The sequence below is a fragment of the Echiichthys vipera genome, assembly GCF_963691815.1.
Source record: "Echiichthys vipera genome assembly, chromosome: 14".
In the NCBI taxonomy this organism is placed as follows: domain Eukaryota; kingdom Metazoa; phylum Chordata; class Actinopteri; order Perciformes; family Trachinidae; genus Echiichthys; species Echiichthys vipera.
In genome coordinates, this window is record NC_139839.1 from 26,401,156 (window position 1) to 26,421,302 (window position 20,147).

The 20,147-nt window shown below is 39.6% G+C and overlaps 1 protein-coding gene across 1 annotated transcript in view; it reads left to right on the forward strand.

The window, feature by feature from the left end:
* Positions 1 to 15,868, forward strand: part of pknox2 (pbx/knotted 1 homeobox 2) — a 101,381-nt gene extending 85,513 nt beyond the window's left edge. The window contains exons 7-11 of the mRNA XM_083926635.1: positions 2,550 to 2,647; positions 9,399 to 9,518; positions 10,258 to 10,334; positions 11,965 to 12,137; positions 14,688 to 15,868. Coding sequence (XP_083782761.1) covers positions 2,550 to 2,647; positions 9,399 to 9,518; positions 10,258 to 10,334; positions 11,965 to 12,137; positions 14,688 to 14,944 — 725 coding nt within the window. The 3' untranslated portion in view covers positions 14,945 to 15,868. The remainder of the gene's footprint in view (positions 1 to 2,549; positions 2,648 to 9,398; positions 9,519 to 10,257; positions 10,335 to 11,964; positions 12,138 to 14,687) is intronic.
* Positions 15,869 to 20,147: the final 4,279 nt, after the last annotated feature.

The following is a 20,147-nucleotide window of genomic DNA, read 5'->3' on the forward strand; positions in this document are numbered from 1 at the left end:
TGTTAGTAGGTGACACTTGGAAATACTTCCAAACCACGGACATCTCATGCACCAGGCGAGCTGAAGCTTGTTAGCCACGGTTAGCATCCTACGAGTGAAGCGTGTTGTTGTTATACGTCATCAAGCACGCGCCTGTAAACGTCCCGTGTTGCATTCACGTACACTCGGAAATGCTGAAGCCTACAGAACTAACATCGGTTGTAAAAACCCGATACCGATAATTCCCGATATTACATTTTTAACTCAATATCGGCCGATAATATCGGTGGGCCGATATTATCGGACATCCCTAATATTTATAATTTAAAATGTGCATATTTAACATACATGGGACTTGGACTGGTCCAAACTGTCATGGTCAGACAAGCACTTTCATTTCACATGGACTGTGAACCTTCCAGATACATTCCACAAACAGGATGTTGCAAGTTTCCATGATCACTTGTTTTTACAATACAACCATTTAGGCACATATCTGGTATTCTCAGTAAATGGCAATACATTATGTCTGAAATCTGAACCCCTCATGTTTCCAAAGGGCAATACTTAATTATAAATAATAATGGCCTGAATGAACAGCAGAAGTGTCTGTATGAATTGGGGAAATATTGCGACATTATGATAGGGCTGCAGACTATTTTTAATCGATTAATCAATTGATTTCATTTCATAGATTAACCACTCTTCACTTTGGCATAAATGAGATATTAGAACTATGTCACTTTTAAAGCTGGATCTTGTTACTCCTGTGCCAGTTTTGTTCACTTCATCCGTCTCTCCTCTGCTCTGCTCTGAGTGGCATTATTCCAACGCTAAGCAGTGGCTTCCGTACAGCAGCTGTTGATTCTAGAGGACAGCTCTGTAGCGGGCAGCAGCGGAAGATGTCTGTGCTGTGGATTTCGCCACTTGGTAAAACATGAGAGCAGAGGATGTTAATGATCGTGTGAAATTTAACAACGGCACTCATCAAAGCTGCCGATACAGAATGAATATGAGAGAAAAATGACAGGAATATGTTGAAACATTTTAGAAAAAGTAAAAAAAGATGCGTCAACCCAAATGATTGATGTTGAAGCTTTTTAAGCGTTGACGTCAATGATTATGACGACGAATCGCTGTAGCCCTAATTCTGATATCCAAAGCCTATTGGGAATAGTAAAGATTCATGCTGTCATTTTCAGAATAAGAAGGTAGAGAAATGATGTTTGTTACTTCAAGTTTCAGAGTGAATACATATGCAGTGATATGTCACTATATGTATTACTATACGATAAATGGTAACTGCCAGTTCATTTTTATTTAGTAATATAAAACGTGATGTTCTCTTTCTAGCTTTCAGCTGGTTTTGTTCCTGTCAATGAAGGTCCCATTTTGCGGAGATTTTACACTTAATTACACCTCTATGCTGATGACACAGCTTTCTGGTTTGTAGGAAATTAAAAGCTAAATGTCACAAAACTTAACCATCTCTATTGGAGGTTTTTCTGTTTGGCCCACCATCTCTCAACCTGCCTTGCCAATCACAGTGTAGTCTGTCTTTCAAAAAAAGGGCATTTATATCTAGCCTTTTATTTGAAAATCAAGTTACAAGGGTGGTTAAATCATACTTTTTCTAGCTGGGGACCTTAGTCAACATGAGATAATTTTCAACTTTCACAGATTTCCAGAAAATATTCCATGATTTTATCAGTTTAGATGAATGCAATACCTTTTATTCAGGTCCATAAAACACCAAAGTTGCGTGCTCCAGTTTTATCCAAAGTACTGCTGTCCAGATCAGATACTTTATTTAGATTTTTAATTTCTTCAATTTGATATTTTATCAGTTGTATTATGTTTATCTATCTATCATCTGCCTTGTTACCTTGTTATTTAATCAGATTTTACAATTTTTAAAAGTAATTTACAACATACAATATTTATTCTGACTTTGCATTAGTAATCCATACATATTGTCAAATGCATATAAGTATATTATTTAAAAAATATTTTTTTTTAATTTCAACCATATCACGCAACACAAGTATAGTCAGTGCACATCATCGTGCAATGAATCCTAACATCTAAATGCTACTATTTTAATATCCTTGTGTGATATATTGTATATCTGTAGTGAAAGAGTTTTGTGTGTATGTGAGATATGTGTATATAACAGAGAGCCATAGTATCCTTCACAGGGTGCTTGGCTGATTCTTATAATGTCAAGCCTGTACAGTGAAATGTTAATCCTGCCCTCTGGAAATCCCTTTTAACCCAAAATAAATCAATATCTGCCTTTGATCACTACATACTGAAGAGCTCAAACAGACTGTGATAAGAGTGTCTTATCAAGACTAATTAACCCAGAAGCAAAAACACACTCCCTTCTTCTTTTTTCTGGGTTAAAGGACATTAACGCACCTTGAATTTAATCATTTTGTCTCTTGTTTGTCTTGTTTTCGTTTGCGGGGCTGACGAGAAGTTAATAAGGCTCTGGTGGAAGTGGGAGATGTGGCTGCCAGTAGCTGCTGAAGCCACTTGATACTCATGACGGCAAATTATCCCCTCAGGTGGGACCCTGTACCAGCCGGTTGCCATGGTGACATCGCAAGGGCAAGTCTTAACACAGGCGCTGCAACCGGGAACCATCCAGATCCAGAATTCACAGGTAAAGCTGTCTGACCGATGATGCTTTGGCTGATACATTGGTTCCCTCCCTGTGCCCTCACCACCAACTCTCTGCTTGTTATTATTGAAAGGGCCTCTTTACATCTCACAGAAACACCCCTGGGTGGCTCTTCATTGTCTGTGTCTGAACACAGCCACCCCCCCACCCCCTGCTGACAGCCAAAAAGGAAATAGTTTATTCCCATTATGTTTAGGGCGCAATCCTATCAGGTTCAGCTGTGAATGGAAGTCATGTAAGGACATGCACTTAAGACTAACTTCATGTGCAGTGTAAACTGTAGATTTCATATATTTCAGATACAGGAAATAAAACTCAAATTTAATACACAACATTTTTACTCACACTAACTCAACCTTTTGACAAAACCCACTTTGAGAAAAGAAACTGTCTAAATTATTGTGGAATTAATTTTTGACAGTAAATATTATGACCACAAATGTTTATCTCCTTTCCATGAAATGCACACATTTGTGGTTTTAATATTTCCTTTTTTACAGCTCATAGTGCTTCTGCAGTTATTCTAGGATATTAGGGGCACTCACTGTATCCTCTGTCTTTGAGTGTTTTTGGGGAGATAAATGAGACCCATGCCTGTTTCTCAATTACAAATAGTCATTTTAGGGTTTACAAATCATTCAAAAGAAAAGGGTTTTAGTTAGTTTTTGAAATAAGTTATGAAAAGGGATAAAGCATCAGCCGGTAAAGGTATCTTCAATGTTCTTTAGGCCAAGGACCCCTTAGCTGAAAGAGAAACGCAGCAGGGACCCCCTTCTACTACATATATTGTATAAAATTGAGTTGCATAAACTGGGCCTACAATAACGTGTAGAGCGACCTAAAGCCTATGCTCAGATCTTTTTATGGTGCATACAATACTATACTATTAAAATATTAATTATAAGCACATCTATACATCATGTTTTTAAATACATGTGGAAAGCACAGTAAATCCTTTGCATGCATTTTGGATGGTTGAAGACCTACTGCAGTTCTCTTTGTAATGCGAACAGCCACATCAAAGAACAAAGAACCAATTATTCTTTAAATCTTTCACTCTGTTTTATCTCTGAAGGATGAGTCAAAGTTTATTTGATACTAGCTTACTGTACTACAGTAATTTAGCTCCACACTTAACTGCTTGCGGGTTTTGTTTCTATGACAACAACATTAATGTTAGCTAGGTAGCTAGTTTAATGCTGCGTTAACAGAGGGTTGACGACACTGCAACAACAAGCTAACAACACGTACAGTAATAAAAGCACAACGCTCACCAGCAACATTCAGAGTCGGGTTGATCTGCCCCAGCAAATGCCTTTCTTTGTTGTGATAGTTTCTTGAACACGAGTGACAGTGATGACCATTGCTTTTCTGAAAAGAGAGAGAAAAGAGATTTTGAACTAGGAGCATTCAGAGCGGCTGCACAAATATGACATAGCACCTGAAACAGTATGCCTTTACTCTGGGCAGCCACATAAACTCTCTCCTTATAGGAACAGTTGAAAAAGGGTGCTGGTGCTCAGAAAAAAACCCTTGATGTACATTTTCTATGTCATAGAGTTGGTTGACTTCATATCTTTCATGCAAGCTGTAAGCATTCAGAAATATTTTTCTAATTATTCCCCAAATGTCATTGTTGCGTTAAAACACAAACTAGTGTAATAAAATAACAAAGGGACTTTATTGTTATGTGTATTAAAAATACAATGAAATGCTTGTGGTCATTGGCCCTCTGCCTTAACCAGAGTGCACATCCCCCGACAACAAACGAAAAAAGAAACATTAAACCCAATATACACTACATATTTCTTTTTTTCTCAAAAGGACTGTTGGCATCCAAAACCTTTATGACTTTCCTTCGTTGTGTCCAGCGACACAGACTCTCCTCTGTTGGGAGGAGTTCTAAGAGCTTTGAGAGTAGAAGCCCTTCTCTCCATCAGGCTCTTGAGCCCTTGTTAGGTCTGCTCACAGGATAGATGTCTTTGTTTGTGCAACAGGAGCACACAATCTGAGCTGGATAATTGGTGCTGACTGATCAAAAGACAGTCACAACACTGACAGCAAAAACAAATGTAGAGCAGACAAAATATTCATATGAACACAAAAAGAGCTGCCATTGGCTTTGAGAAATTGGAAAGTCTGTGTGTGTGTGTGTTTGTGTGTGTGTGTGTGTGTGTGTGGGGGGGGGGGTGTGTGTGTGTGTAAAATGGCCTGACTAACTAACTTTTTTGTCTGTATGGTGTAAAGTTAACATTTGTGTGTGCATGTATAAGTTAATGATAGTAATAATAAAAATAAACCAAATTTTTATTGAGCCACAACTGAGATTGACAATGACATTTTAAAATATGCAACAGCAGATAATGACATAGTTGAAACCTACCCCTCCCTAACATTAAAGCTGCTTTCTAGGCTTTCCACAACAAACACCATCACTTTAATGTACATTTATTTATTTATTCTTAAAAATTCACTGATTGTACCCTGGGGGAAGAACAACCCACGCACCACTTTTATTACTACCACTTGATCATTTGAAGAATTTTTTTTGTTGTGTATTGTGTTATGTGTCTTATATACCTGTGCCAAAGACACATTTCCATTATATATAATTTAATGTACAACAAAGTTATCCAAATCATAATACTGATATTGGATATTGGGCTGATACTGACTCGATATTGTGACAATGGGGCCAATCTATTTAATTCAGTTCATTTTTGTTATTATTATTATTAATTATTTTAATTGAAAGAAACATTTAAGTAATGTTATATCTATGTATTTATGTGTTACATTTTGTTTTACCAAATTAGAAAAGCAATGTTTAGTTAAGCTGCATCGATAAAGAGATTGAAAAGGTTGTATCTGTGCTTCCCTATGTGATACCAGGACGAAAGGAAATGAACAATCCCAGTGAGTGGGTCGTTAGAACTCATAATTACAGGTAAATGTTTGTCGGAATTTCAGGATTATTATAATCACTGCCCTTTTTTAAACATTTCAAAATGTGATTGCTCAGAAAAGCACCAGGTTAGGTAGATTTATTGCCTCATGGGTGAGGCCAGTCTTTCTCTGGCCTTGATAGTCTCATCATGCCTATAAATTAAAACTGGGAGCATTGGGAGTTCAAACAGGGATCCATGTGCAGCAGCAGTCGCCTGAAGAGTGGCTCAGTTTCAGGCAGGTAATTCTGTGCTTGACAGTTAGAGGAGGCCTCAGTGAATTGCCGCGACCCAGCCGAGGCAGAGTGCTACATGCAGGCTGGGAATTGAACACAGCCCTGTCGCTACTTTGTCGACAAGCTCTGAGTAATCACACTCTCGAGCTCGGTGCCGCCAATTAACTAAACCCTGCTTTTCCCTGCAACATGCACACACCCAGGGCTGAGGAGGTATAAGAGGAGGGTTATCCATGTGACACCCAGCTGCTACTGTAATGACTCTTGTTCCGTGTGTTTGTGTGTGTGTGTGTGTGTGTGTGTGTGTCTGTGTGTGTGTGTGTGTGTGTGTGTGTGTGTGTGTGTGTGTGTGTGTGTGTGTGTGTGTGTGTGTGTGTGTGTGTATGTGTGTGTGTGTGTGTGTGTGTGTGTGTTAAGGGGGGTTCTGCATGTTTGTGAGTGCATATACAGTTGTGTTCAAAATAGCAGCTGTATAATTGAAAAAGTGAGTAAAGCTCAAAATCCTAATAAAAGCTTTTTTCTATATATCCAAACCACAACATGAGGAATTTTTTTCAAATTTGTTATTACTTTACAGAAAGTGAAGAAAAATGAATACTGGGCTAATCAAAAAAATAGCTGTCTGCATTTTCTCTACAAACTCAAACATTTACTGTATGAACTGAAACATGCTTCAAGTTTTATCTCTCCTGTTAATCACTGAACCAATATTAAGTTGTCCCTGAGAGCTGCTGCACATCTGTGTTGCATGGAGTCGACCAACTTCTGGCACCTGAGAACAGGTATTTCAGCCCAGGGCCATTGGACTATAATCCACAATTCCTCTGCATTTTTTGGTTTTGCCCCAGAAACAGCATTTTTGATTTTCTATTGGATTAAGGTTCAGGGATTTGGGTTGGCCACTCCATAACGTTAATCTTGTTGTCTGGAACCAGGATGCTTCTCACTTACTGGTGTGTTAGAGATTGTTGTCTTCTTGAAACACCCGTTGTCCTCTTCAACATAAGGCAACATGACCTCTTCAATTATTCTGATGTTTCCAAACTGATCCATGATCCCTGGTATGCGATAAATAGGCCCGACACCATAGTATGAGAAACACCCCCTGATGCTTGCGCCACCATGCTTCACTGTCTTCACAGTGTACTGTGGCTTGAATTCAGTGTTTTTGGGTCATCTGACAAACTGACAGCAGCCTCTACACCCCAAAAAGAACAATCTTGTATTCATCAGTCCATAAAATGTTTCCGATTTCTCTTTAGGCCAGTCAGTGTGTTCTTTGGCAGTAACAGTAACCTCTTCTGCACATGTGGTTTTTTCAGCGATGGGACTTTGCGAGGGCTTCACATAATTGTTACAGTACTCACAGGTAACTTTAGACCTTCTCTGATCACCCTGGAGCTGATCATTGAGTCTTTGCCATTTTGGCTATTCTTCCATACATGCGAATGGTAGTTTTTCTTCCACATCTTTCTGGTTTTAGTTGTGTGTGCTTTTTTTTTTGCAAGCATTTGAGATCATTTAAGCTGAGCAGCCTATCATTTCCTGCAATTTAAAAAAAATGTGTTTTCACTAATTGAACTCACACAACTAGTAGGTTTGTCTGTTATTTATCTCCAAGTGAGCCAGGCTCCTTTTTCACTCCTACGCTCTGCATAAAATGAATCAATTTCATATTCTTTAGCAGACCTGCATTTTGTCCTACATGCTTATGCATAATGAAATTTCCATACAGTATACTCCCCTCTGAAGTATTTTAGCCTTTACAAATGGGAACCTCGTTCACTCAAACCTTAAAAAAAGTCAAAGTCATGGGTACTGCTTGGTATAATTATAATGACAGATTAAAGAGGTTTGTCTCATATTATATGTTACATATTTATGAATATCCAGGCAGTAGAAGCCAGTGTGATGTAATTCAGTGCATGTGTGTACATCTTTAAATAGTATGTGTTTTTATTCAGAGTATGAAGTATAGCTCTTTGCAGATAGTGTCAGAGAGGGTTTGGTAATGGTTGCTATTGAGGCTCATTGTGTTTCATATTAACTGCCTCAGAGCACACACATTTATCTCCACAATGAAAAGAACACACACATCTGTACTACAGTGAAAACACACAAACGCACATGTACACACTTGTTTTGTGTCTTCACTTAGGAGGACATTGCATCAACTTGCATTCTTTCTGTAGGGACTCTGGGACTAAACTGTTACCGCATGTCTAACCCTAACATCACAATTATACATGCAGAGAATTTAGGAAATAGATACAAAATCAGCTGCCAGGAACAACTTGACAGTTCTCAATAGCCGAGACAAGTGTAATTCTTCAGTCCTGACTGTTGTTGTATGTGATGTGTTGATAATAGCAAACATACGCGTAGACCTTAATGTTATAATTACAACCTAGACTTAATAGTTGTACCCTGCAGCCCAACCCTTACATGTACTCTTAATTAGAACACCCAAACCATTTACTAACCTTAAAGGAAGAATATGGAGAATGAGCAGAACACCGCCATCTAGTGTTTCAAGATCATAATTGCAACAGCAAAAAATAATTCCAGCAGTCAGGTGGCCAGGTTCGTTGCAGAGTGTGTCAAGCGATCAGCCTGTTCCATGTCAGTGATGAATCAAACAGTGGTGTGTAATCAATCAGCTAGTAAACTCTCAACTGTAGCAACAACAGACAACCCTGGCAACCTGCAATGCCCAACGCTATTGGCTTTTACAATGTAAACAGAACATGACAGAAAGTCATTGTCTAACCCGTCATATATTTTTGACAATATTAATTCAGACTTTCATCTTGTATCCCTCCAAAAACCCCATGGGTGTTTCATTTATTATTATTAAAAATATAGCTTTTAATAAAGATTCTCCATATTCAACCTTTAACTTAGCCTCGACTGCAACCACAGAACACTTGATGACCATCATAACCCTACATGTCCTCTCTAGAATAGTACACTATATAGTCAGTCCTCATAAGTATGGCTCAGCCAGACCAAACACATGGACCCACACACACACATCCATATGTACACTGCAGGCTGTCAAACACTGTCAATACTCTGAGAGCATCTCGTCCTTCAGCACTCGCACTCCAAACAATAACATCTGAATAATGATTTCTCACTGAACACAAAGACAGCCCTCGGTCAACACAAATGAAAACCCAAACCAAACACCGTCACACTTTGTACCAGACCTTCACTAATTCAGCACCAAACTTTGGACGGAGGTTTGCCTGACCCTCCGCTCTTTAAACTCCTTGTTGAAGGACCAAACAGACGGCTGACCCTCTTGCATTTCCACATAGTCAAGGGTGCTGCTTTTTTATATGTTAAGTATCATTACTCAAATTCAGTTTCCATGGCGACACTTGAGGAGGTGTTTCTGCCCTTGCCACTGAAAAAAAGATAGGTAATTGGTAGTCTCCCTTTGTTTCCGTGGCAACAATAACTAAGCCCTACAATCCGCTCCTTTTCTTCCTTTCCTTTCTTTTCTTTCCTTCCCTTCTCTTCTCTTTCTGCTGTTTATCGTAAAAGGTAAACGTGGACCTGTCGTCCCTGTTGGACAGCGAAGACAAGAAGTCCAAGAATAAGAGAGGGGTCCTGCCCAAACATGCTACCAACATCATGCGCTCCTGGCTCTTTCAGCATCTCATGGTGAGGTAGAGAGAGAGAGAGGGAGTACGAGAATGTGTGTGTGTGCTTTCATCTGAAATGGTCACATGTACTGTACATGTTGGCCTTTTCAAGGGAAATGTTATGAGGTGGCCCCTAATTGGCTATCAAGGCGCTACGTAACAGCCTTTCAGAATATGATTTCCAAGCCGCATATTTCTACAACTCCACAGTGCCATGTTCACGCTGTTTGAACAGATCTGAGTTTTTAAAAATCAACCTAATCCTTATTTTACCTCTGTCTTATAGATAAGAAAAAGACGTCTGACTGATGAAAAAGGGGGTTTGTAATTGTTCACGTTTGGCTGTTGTTATCTATTTTGTTTCAACTGACGTTTGGACCCGGAAATCGTATTTTGAAAGGGTGTTACGTCAGACTTAACAGCCGGATAGCTTGTTTTCCGTGGCCACCAGAACTCTGAACTCCTCCCTAAATCCCCCTCCACACACTGCTATGCATTCCCAGGTTGTCTGCTGTTGTCTTTTCATGTGTTTTTGCTGCATGGTATAGAAACAAATTCCTCTGTCCTTGGTCCCATGGCTAAAAAACAATGTGTCTAGAAGCAGAGAGATAAAGGATAATGAGATATGTAAACTCGTTGAAGGAGAGGGGTGTACTGAATGGCCAGAGAGTAGTCAGAATCAATAAAGGTAGCAGACAAATGCTATCAATTAAAGAAAATTGCTTGAAAACTGATATGCTGTTTTTAACTTCTTTCAGCACCCGTACCCAACAGAAGATGAGAAAAGACAGATTGCAGCACAGACCAATTTAACCCTTTTGCAAGTGAACAACTGGTAAGATGATGCAATCCTACAACATAAATGACAGTTTTACCAAAGCCATAAAGTCTGCATGTGCACAGAAAGATGCTGTTTTCTATTTTTGCAGTATAAATATGTGTGGAGTTGAGTTTTACCTGAATCTGAATCTACTGTAGCTCCCCAGCACATTGCTGGCACTGTGGTGCCATCTCCTGGTATTATGTATCAAGTGCATCTTAGACCAGATTGTGCCTCCCTTCTCATAGTTTGTCATTCTTCTTTTATATTTTTGCACAGGAACAGGATTTATTTATTTTTTAGAAATTGAAGACATTTGAGTGTACTTTCAATAAATGAGGTTTAAACGTTGCTACTTTGTATTGAAAAATGGAATTTCATGTTTGTTTCTTTTGATGGGTTCACATGAAAGATGGAATTCCGCAAAGGAAGTTTTGTTGTTAATAATATGATGGAGCTGGTTGTGTTTCCAATCATTTATATTGACGCAGTTAATCCTTCATTTCCAACGGGTGCAGACCAAAATGCCTCTGGATGCAATTAGATAGACCTACAAAATGTATCACGATTATCCTGGCTAAAATGATTGTGATTGACAATATTATCCCAATAATTAACGATTTACATTTAAAACTCTTTAAATAGCACTTACACGCACTAGAATCTATTTACTTATATATACATATGTTTTTATTGCATCACAGATATGACACATCGTTTTTAATCACAAACAATCAAACCGTCATAAATAGGTTAATATTAAGGTCCCCCTTATCAAAATAAATTATAAGAAGTCATAGTATGGTATGCCATAAAAACTTGCAGGATTCACAGAGAAAGTAAAAGTCACAGAGGAGCCTTGTGGAAATGTTGTAAATGATCATTTCAACAGGCATAAAACCTTTTAAAGGATTTGTTGTTGTGGTTGATAAAAACATACACAGCATGTTAACTGTACATGTAACAAACACTTTCACTTCCTTATTCTTCTTTCGATAGGCTATGAGAAGATGGTTTTCTGTAAAATAAAAGCAGTTCTACTTTACCCTACTTTCTACTATTCAAGATGATCCCAATAACTAAAAAAACAGTCATAATCACTTTGTTATTTTGATGATCAGCGATAAAACTGATAATGTCCACATGCATGTTGTGGAATTGTTTGGTCCCTGACAAACTTTGTCAAATAACAGCCGAACAGCAAACTAAAATTTGTCTCTGAGAAGATTTTAATGGAGAAATAGTTCAATACAGTAACAGAGGCTTGATTCATATGAGATCAGAGCTACCAAGGTTAACAGTTTGATATGAATTTTGTGACCCTGGTAAATCTCGCTGGACGCAGTCCTCAAGTTACGTTCGGTAGCTGTATTCTAGCATGACACTCCTCTGTCAGTCTGGTGAGGAAAAACATGACTGATTGCTATGTATAAGGTTATGAAAAACAACCTCAGACACCACCCTGACGAAAGCCAAGTAGCTGAAAAGGTTTAGTGAATCCTTTTTGGATGCATTTCTTAAGGTTAGAAATTCTTGGGCCGACACTTTCCCACACTTTCCAGCTATATGTCACTTGAAAATGTGAATGTGTATCCCGTACATCAGTCCCAACCCCTGAACCCTCGTCCTTTTCTCCTGCTCACAGGTTCATCAATGCCCGTCGGCGTATTCTCCAGCCCATGTTGGATGCCAGTAACCCAGACCCGGCTCCTAAAGCCAAGAAGATGAAGTCCCAGCACCGCCCAACACAACGCTTCTGGCCTGACTCCATCGTGGCTGGAGTTCTGCAGACGCACAGATCAGGAAACAACTCAGACAGTATGCCAACACTAACATTTACACCCCACATTACCAATTCAAATGTGTGCGTTTGAAATGTCCCCACTAGATGTCACTCTTTCCTTTATTTATATGTGAGAATATGTGAACAGAATATGGCAACAGTCAAGAACAAAGAGGATAACATTCTTGGAGGGAAACCCTACATTTTTCCTACCGGACTCTTAAATTAGATCTGCTTATGTTTGAAAGCACAAGTGGCCCAACTTTCTTAAAAATAGTTTAATAAATAAATACTTTTCAGTCATACAAGGCCTATTTTAGGTTATAGATTTAAGCCATCGGGTGACATTTATTATCTACTATCTCTGTACAGCAGCTGTGTGGAGAACAGCAGAGCAATGTGGAGAAACAAATCCCTCTCAAACCAGACTTCACATTTTTACTGAAACAATTTATGATGATATTCTTCAGTGTGGTTTGCATTCAAGCACAGGGGAACATTTGGAAAATTAAGCAATAATAAACTGCACATAATTAACACATGTTTATTCAGTGTAAGTACTAACAGATTAATTAACTTACAATGCACTCAAACTATTTCTGTTAAAGGTTGAATATGTAGAATTTTTATTAATAGCTATATAAATATTTATTTAAAAGAATATACCCACAGGCTGTTTTGAGGGATACAGAATGAAAGTGTTTCTTTTCCATAAAAAAAAATGAATTTAGTCTGAATTAATATTTTTTTGACGGGTTTGACAAATGACTTTCTGTCCTGTTCTGTTTCCAGAGTAGCAGCCGATAACGTTAAGCGTTGCTGGTTGCCAGGGTTGTCTCTTGTTAGGCTTCAGAAACAAGGAATTATTTTGAGTTGAGAGCTAGCTAATGGATTACACAGCACTCACAGAAAGGCTTCCAGTTAAAGACTGGCTAACGTTAAATACTGTTATAAAATTAATTCATTAGTCCAAATAAGTCGTTACCCTGTATGATTCATCACTGACATGGAGCAGGCTGATCACTTTACACACTCTGCAACAAACCTGGCAACCCGACTGCTGGAATTATTTTTTGTTGTTTCGACTACGATTTTGAGACACTAGATGGAGCTGTTCTGCTCATTCTTCATATTCAACCTTTCAGTTACGAGTGCAGTAGTCTGTCAGGGGGCCCATTGCTTGCTATCTGTAAGTGGAGCATTCTCGAGAACTGCTCATTTAATTTACTTCACACTCAATACTGCACTCCTAATTCACCACCCGGCTCCCTAAAATAACCAAAGTATCATGGATCTTTAGTGACCATTCACTCAACTTAGTTGAGTTCTCCCAAATTTTCCACTATAAAATGAAAAACTGCAGCGAACTCAAACATCTTGAAACTTTCACAACCCAACAACGACATAGAACTCTATATAGGGTGCCAAATGTTATATAACCTGCAGCAACAATTTAATCTGTATCATCAAACATCAACTGGGGGACTGAGTGAGCAACGGTCAATCTGAGATCGCTGATCAGGAAACATCTGGGTACATGGCGAATCATGGCGAATCATGGCGAATCATGGCGAATCATGGCGAATCATGGCGTATCATGTCGAATCATGGCGAATCATGCGAAAGATGGTCAGTCTGAGTAGCTGAGCCTGCTACACCCGGAGAAATTACCCAAACTTCACACCTCAAGTAACACTCACTCACACACTCATGTAACTGATTCATAGCATTATTTGACTGTGCTTTGGGAAGAAGGCTACTACAAATGTTAAAAAAACATTTTTTAAATCCTCAAATTAATGTTAGGTTACTGTTACCTATTACTCGAGTGGCGAGCCTGGTGTCGAGTACCACTGGCGACAGAGCCCTACCACATGGCTGACTCGGCTCCTGCATGGTCCTGTCACTATGTGAGTGGATCAGTGAGACTCACTCAGTCACAAACTCTATGTTTGCGTGCGGTTGGGGATAATATTGCCCTACAGATCCACAGTGCACATTTGGTCAGGCACTCGCGTAAGTGAGTGGCTGCATTAACTGCTGCATTAATTAATCACTAGTCCTCAGCAATACACCAAAGGGCACACAATTTCTCATGTTCACTCAGACATCATATCTACATATGTTCACCAAATGTGGTGACAAAATCACAAAGCGTCCAGGAGATATGTTTTGTAATATAAGTCCCGCCCAGTATTTTGATCATCACATTTGGTGATGATTGTTCAAAAAGTGATAAAAAAATCTGAGAATTACAGTTCAAAAGTTACAAGCCAAAATGTAGTAGTGGTAGTTCATTGCCATCATCTGACCAAATTGCACAAAATCCAACATAGCATGTCATTGACTCCCCAGCAACACTCTTGCCAAGTGTGAGGTAGATTGGGTGAGCATTTCTCAAGATATTCAAAGGACGGACGGACGGACAGACAGACAGAGATTTCTTGCTTTATTAGTGGATTGAAATGACTCCCCTTGGCTTAAAAGCAAACTGAGTACTGAAGTCTATCTATTGTGGAATAGATTTGGTGTGTTACTGTGTTTATAACTCCTCACCCCCTCTCTATGTCCCCGCCTCCACTCAGACCCTTTGAGTATGGACAGCCTCCAGTCGCTGTCCTCAGACTCAGCCACCCTGGCCATGCAGCAAGCCATGCTGGGAGCCGACGACTCCATGGACGGCACCGAGGAGGAGGATGAAGAGGAGGAGGAAGAGGAAGAAGGAATGGAAGAGGAGGAAGAGGAGGAGGACGGAGAGGAGGAAAATGACAGGGGGAGGCAAATGTCCAGCGGAGGAGGAAGGAGAGATATGCGCATGGAGCACAGAGAGGAACTGGAGTAGATGACTAGAGGAAAAGACTATGAACTCTGACCCTTAGTTGTCCCCTAATATGGCCTCATTCAAACTCAACTAGGACAGCTCTAATACCAAGTGACTCTTAAATGAGCATGTGAGGGCATATTAGGTTTTTCCAAATTCATCAAAGACGCTTATGCAGAGCCACCATGGAGTAATGATGAATATGTCTTGTTTCATTTTATTATTGTATGTTCTCATGCAGTGAGCTCTTGGATTGTTTGGATAGTAGCACATTTTTTTACTCTATGGTTCCTGTTATTTATGGACAGAAATGGCACAGGAACTAACAGGTTAAACAGACATTTAAAACACTTTAGACAGTTAGAGAAGGGTGATGCTTTCACAGAGCCATGGAATTAGGAGACTGTTTTGAATTCAGGTTACAGTGAGCTCAACAAGGAAGCAGGAGACTGTGGAGTCTTGAGTTGTTACACACACATCAAAAGTCAAAAAGAATCATTGCACAGTGCGATTTTTTGACTGTATGTGAAAAACAACTACTTAATTGAATGTAATCTTTCTAAATATTTGGCACCATGATTGAGTTTCTAAAATATCCGCCAGTTTTTTAACTGTTCATTTCATTTGAATTTTCAAGTTAGTCCACACGTTAACTCTGCAGTTCATGTGTCATTTTGCTTCCTCAAATAAGAACAAGGGGCTAAAAGAAAGGAGAAATAAATAATGAGTAGTCTCGCAGAAGTGACTGTGTTTTCCACTTCTGGAACAACATTTACGCCTTTATAGAGCCCTGACACACCAGGTCGGCGGTTGACCGTCGGTCAATGTTTGGGACCCCTGTCTGTTCGATGTGAGATCCTGTTTCCCTAGTTTTTGTGGGGTGGCACCGCTGGCACTAGTAAGTCTGCGTTGGCTGTTTTTTCAGCATGTTGAATCGGCAGTGGAGCCCGTTGGTGAAAGAATGAGTGCACAAGAAGAGAAACGGAAGTGAGGACAGTAAACAAACGGCTAAAGTCAAGAGGTTGTGAGATCAAAATCAAAGTTCTAATATCAGGAAAGATTTTTTTAGCCATTGAGCTAAATTAATTTGTTCATAACCTGCTAACATAGACTTAAATGTGTTCCATACACTTTACGTCCCTCAGCAAGCACTCCTCTGTTGTTAAGAGACAGACAAATAAGTTGGTGTGCTCATTCTCCGGGGATATATCCACTGATTGGTCGAAACTTTGACTGATCCTATGATGTCTATCATAGGAGTTTATAGTACATGACATCAACAGTGTCATCCAGGGCCAGAGTGGGACTCATTTTCAGCCCTGGAGTTTCATGCCTTAGACCGGTCCACTTTAGCTCACGGCTAACTATATTAAACTAATGTCATTAAAACCTTAGTATACAAGTCTGCAATAGCACACTCTCTACAACTTTGTAATTCAGTGAATTCTAAAAAAACTATATAATTTCCAATTCAGTGCAAAGGCAGTGCAAGATTGAGGCCTAGTCCACACGAACACGGTATTTTTGAAACCCAACTTTTATGGACCCTGGTTAAAAGAAAATCCAGTCCACACCACCGGTGTGATAAAAAATATCTCTGTCCACATAAAACATCAAAAAGACATCCGTCTCAAACAATGTCATGCACATGCTAAAGCAGTAGGTGGCAATAGCACAGCTAGGCAATTTTAGCCAATCACAAGGCTGGAATTCATACTGGAAAAACAACAATGACAACAGTATCATAATACATTTTCTGTGCAAAAAAGTGTTCATAGATATCCATCCAAATGAAAGAAATAATAACATTAATTCTAATTCTTAGAATATTTATATTAATATTCACTCACTGAGCAATCCTACCTGCCCACTGTGTTGGGCTCATGGCTGGTGCTTGTTACTGGCTCTTCACTGTTAGCAGCAAACTGGACTAGTGGGTTCTGCTGCTGAAGAGCCACGAGAAAGAGTTTGATTCATAAAAATGAACCGGGGTTTGCAGGCGTTGTTTTATGGTTTGCACGGGCGCTAGCATCTTGCACAGCTCCTAACTAGCTTAACGTTAGCTTACCCGTCTCATTCGTTTGGTGTACTCTCGCTGGTTTTAAGGACAAAGCTTCTCAGTTTAGTTTTAGTTTACTAAGTGTACTTTTTTTAAATTCTTGCCTTTTCAGCACTGCCTTTGCCTTGTGCGAGAGTGGTGCGATAAAATAATAAACAAAATAAAAATTGCCTTTGCAAACAAACAAACTGATCGACCCACCAGGAATTCTACCGGTGGTGCTAAATAGCTAATCCCGGCTTTGTTTCATCTCATAAAGACTGTAAATGTTAAAATAGCCAATTGGTGAAAAATTATGTTAACTTTATTACCCTTTAAGAAAATAACACTATTGTACGTCATCATTGTGCTCAATCATCAAGTCAGTCTTAGAAAATGGCTTCTGTATTTTTGTGACCTTGGGTGATTCTGCCACAAAATAAGAGCATGGTGAGCACTGCCAGTCACTATAAACTGTCTCCCCAACATCTCAACATGGAGGGAAATCACACAGACGGACTTGCTGTCTGTCATTGCTGTTCATTCATTCATTCATCTTCAACCGCTTGTCCCTGTCGGGGTCGTGGGGGGCGGGGTACACCCTGGACAGGACGCCAGTCTATCGCGGGGCACATAGAGACGAACAGAGACAGACAACCATTTACACCTACGGGCAATTTTAGAGTCATCAATTAACCTAACACGTGCATGTCTTTTGGATTGTGGGAGGAAACCGGAGAACCCGGAGAAAACCCACGCAGACACGGGGAGAACATGCAAACTCCACACAGACCTTCTCTCTGTGAGGCAACAGTGCTAACTCATACACCACCGTGTCGCCCTGTCATCGCTGTTAAAAATGCTAATTTCAAAGCATTTATTCAACAAAAGGTAATATATTTAACAGCCTATGATAACATAATCAGCTGTATTCGGGAATTGAGCTACCTTGTTGAGCATTGTGGGCGCACTCGCAAACTTAGGCTACTGAAATCTCACAGGAACAAATGGCCTGGGTGTCTTGTGCTCGGTTGGTAATGGGGTCAACTGAAGATGACACACATTTTGTTCATGACCTGGTAGTATTTATTCAGTGTTCTGCGAAAAAAGGTCATTTGTACGGAACATCATTAATGTACAGAATATAGTCAGTGTATGTTCACTGCCGTCGTGAATCCGTCCTGTCGGCCTTCAAGTTTTCCTTTTTGAATGACACATAAAGACTACAGCCGCCTGCTGGTATAGAGAGTTATTTCCTCTTACGCAAGTGCAAAAAGTACATGCTAATTAGTCTTTGCAGTGTGTTCAAGTGCAGCTTTATGACCGAGACGCAGACAAAGTGAGGCAATGCAACAATCGGCCTTCATCGCCACTAGTTCATTAGTGTCGGCTTGGTGTGTCTGGGCCTTTAAATGACTCATAGGTTCTCAGGTCGAACAAGACTTATTCTGCGTGTTTCCTCTCCATGAGCAAAACACTTGACTCATTGCTGCAACAAGCCTTTTAGAGCATGACTTCAATATAATCTTTTTTTTTCTTCTCCCATGAGCAAAAAAACTGTAGTAAACCAGTGTATACTGACTGCACATACAGTATAGTATGTATATCAGATTTTTCACGTTTGCATTCTTTTGTTGAAGGTTTTATATTTATTCTTTTTTTTGCGTGGCCTCAGAGGGAAGCTCAAGGAACAACAGGACAATGACAGCTGCTTCTGCATATACTGTAGGTTTTGCAAACTTTTCGGTAAAGGCTATTGTATTGGCTGGTGGCCGTGCACATACTTGACTTCAATCATCAAGTCAGTCTTAGAGAATGGCTTCTGTATTTTTGTGACCATGGGTGATTCTGCCACAAAATAAGAGCATGGTGAGCACTGCCAGTCACTATAAACTAGTGATGGGCGAATGAAGCTTCATGAAGCTCCATGAACCATTTCTTTATTCCACTAGATGGAGCTCTCTGTTCAACAAAGGGTTGAAAACATACTGAATCTCCATTCATTGAGCCCTTTTTCTTTAAACCAAGAGCTCCATCTAGTGGACTCAACAAATACAATAATGCTTCATGAAGCTTCATGGAGACTACTATGCCCATCACTACTATAAACTGTCTCCCCCACATCTCAACATGGAGGGAAATCACACAGACGGACAATGACTTTGAGGCCCCAACGACCGAGCCAGTGTCTTTTACTGACTGATTTTCAAGGAGACAAAGAAGACAATTTTGAGTAAAATAAGAAAGAGAGAAAAAAAAACCTCAGTAGTGACTTTCAATTGTATGTGAAGGATTTTCAAGAAACTGTGAAACAATTTCAGCTCTCTGTTTTGTACTAAAACACAAATGGAGTCGCTTGTTTCTAATGTGAAGATGTCTAGAAAAAGAAAAACCTTGTTATATTGAATGTTCTGATTGTTCATTGTGAAGTATGTTGCTCATTAATATTCTTTTCTTCTTTTGCTTTTTTAAATGGATCTTCCAGAGCCATTGACAGACATTAGGGAATATTTCTATTTCATTTGTACACTTGGTTGTCATAATCTATTGTGTTTCAATAGACCAATTTTAATAATTAAAACATGTAAAGGTACTGATTTTTGACTTTGTGATATGAAAGTTCTGCTTATGTTTAGGCTGAAAAAACATCCAGGGCCATAAATTCCCAAATAGGAGGTAAGCAGTTTGATTCATGACAATATTTAGAGATGAAAAGCACTGAACAATAAGAACAAAACACTAGATAATGAACAAGAACATTGTTCCCTGCTGTGCATATCTAAGCCTAAGGATCACAATAGGGCAAGACTTATGTGAGTGACACTTCCCAACCCTCTCAGGCCCTGCCTTACTCTGATTTATGTCCAGATTACAGAGTTAGTAGTCTAAATATTGGTTTAACTTCCCTCATTTTCCTGTCTCGTGTCTCCCACCCACTTGTTATTGCTGTAGCCTGTGATTTAACTTGCTGGAAGACACCCGCCCAAAAGCTCTCCCACCCACCAGAGCTCTCCACCAACTTTTGCAATGTGGATTCTGCTCCCTTCGGAGTAAATGGTAATTACTCCTGTGGGTGTTTTCTGCACAAGCCACATTGTATTGGTTTTACACAGCTTGTACGCTTGTGTATAATTGCACCCCTGCATTGTTTTCTACCCCCCCCCCCCCCCCCCCCCTAAAAAGGTT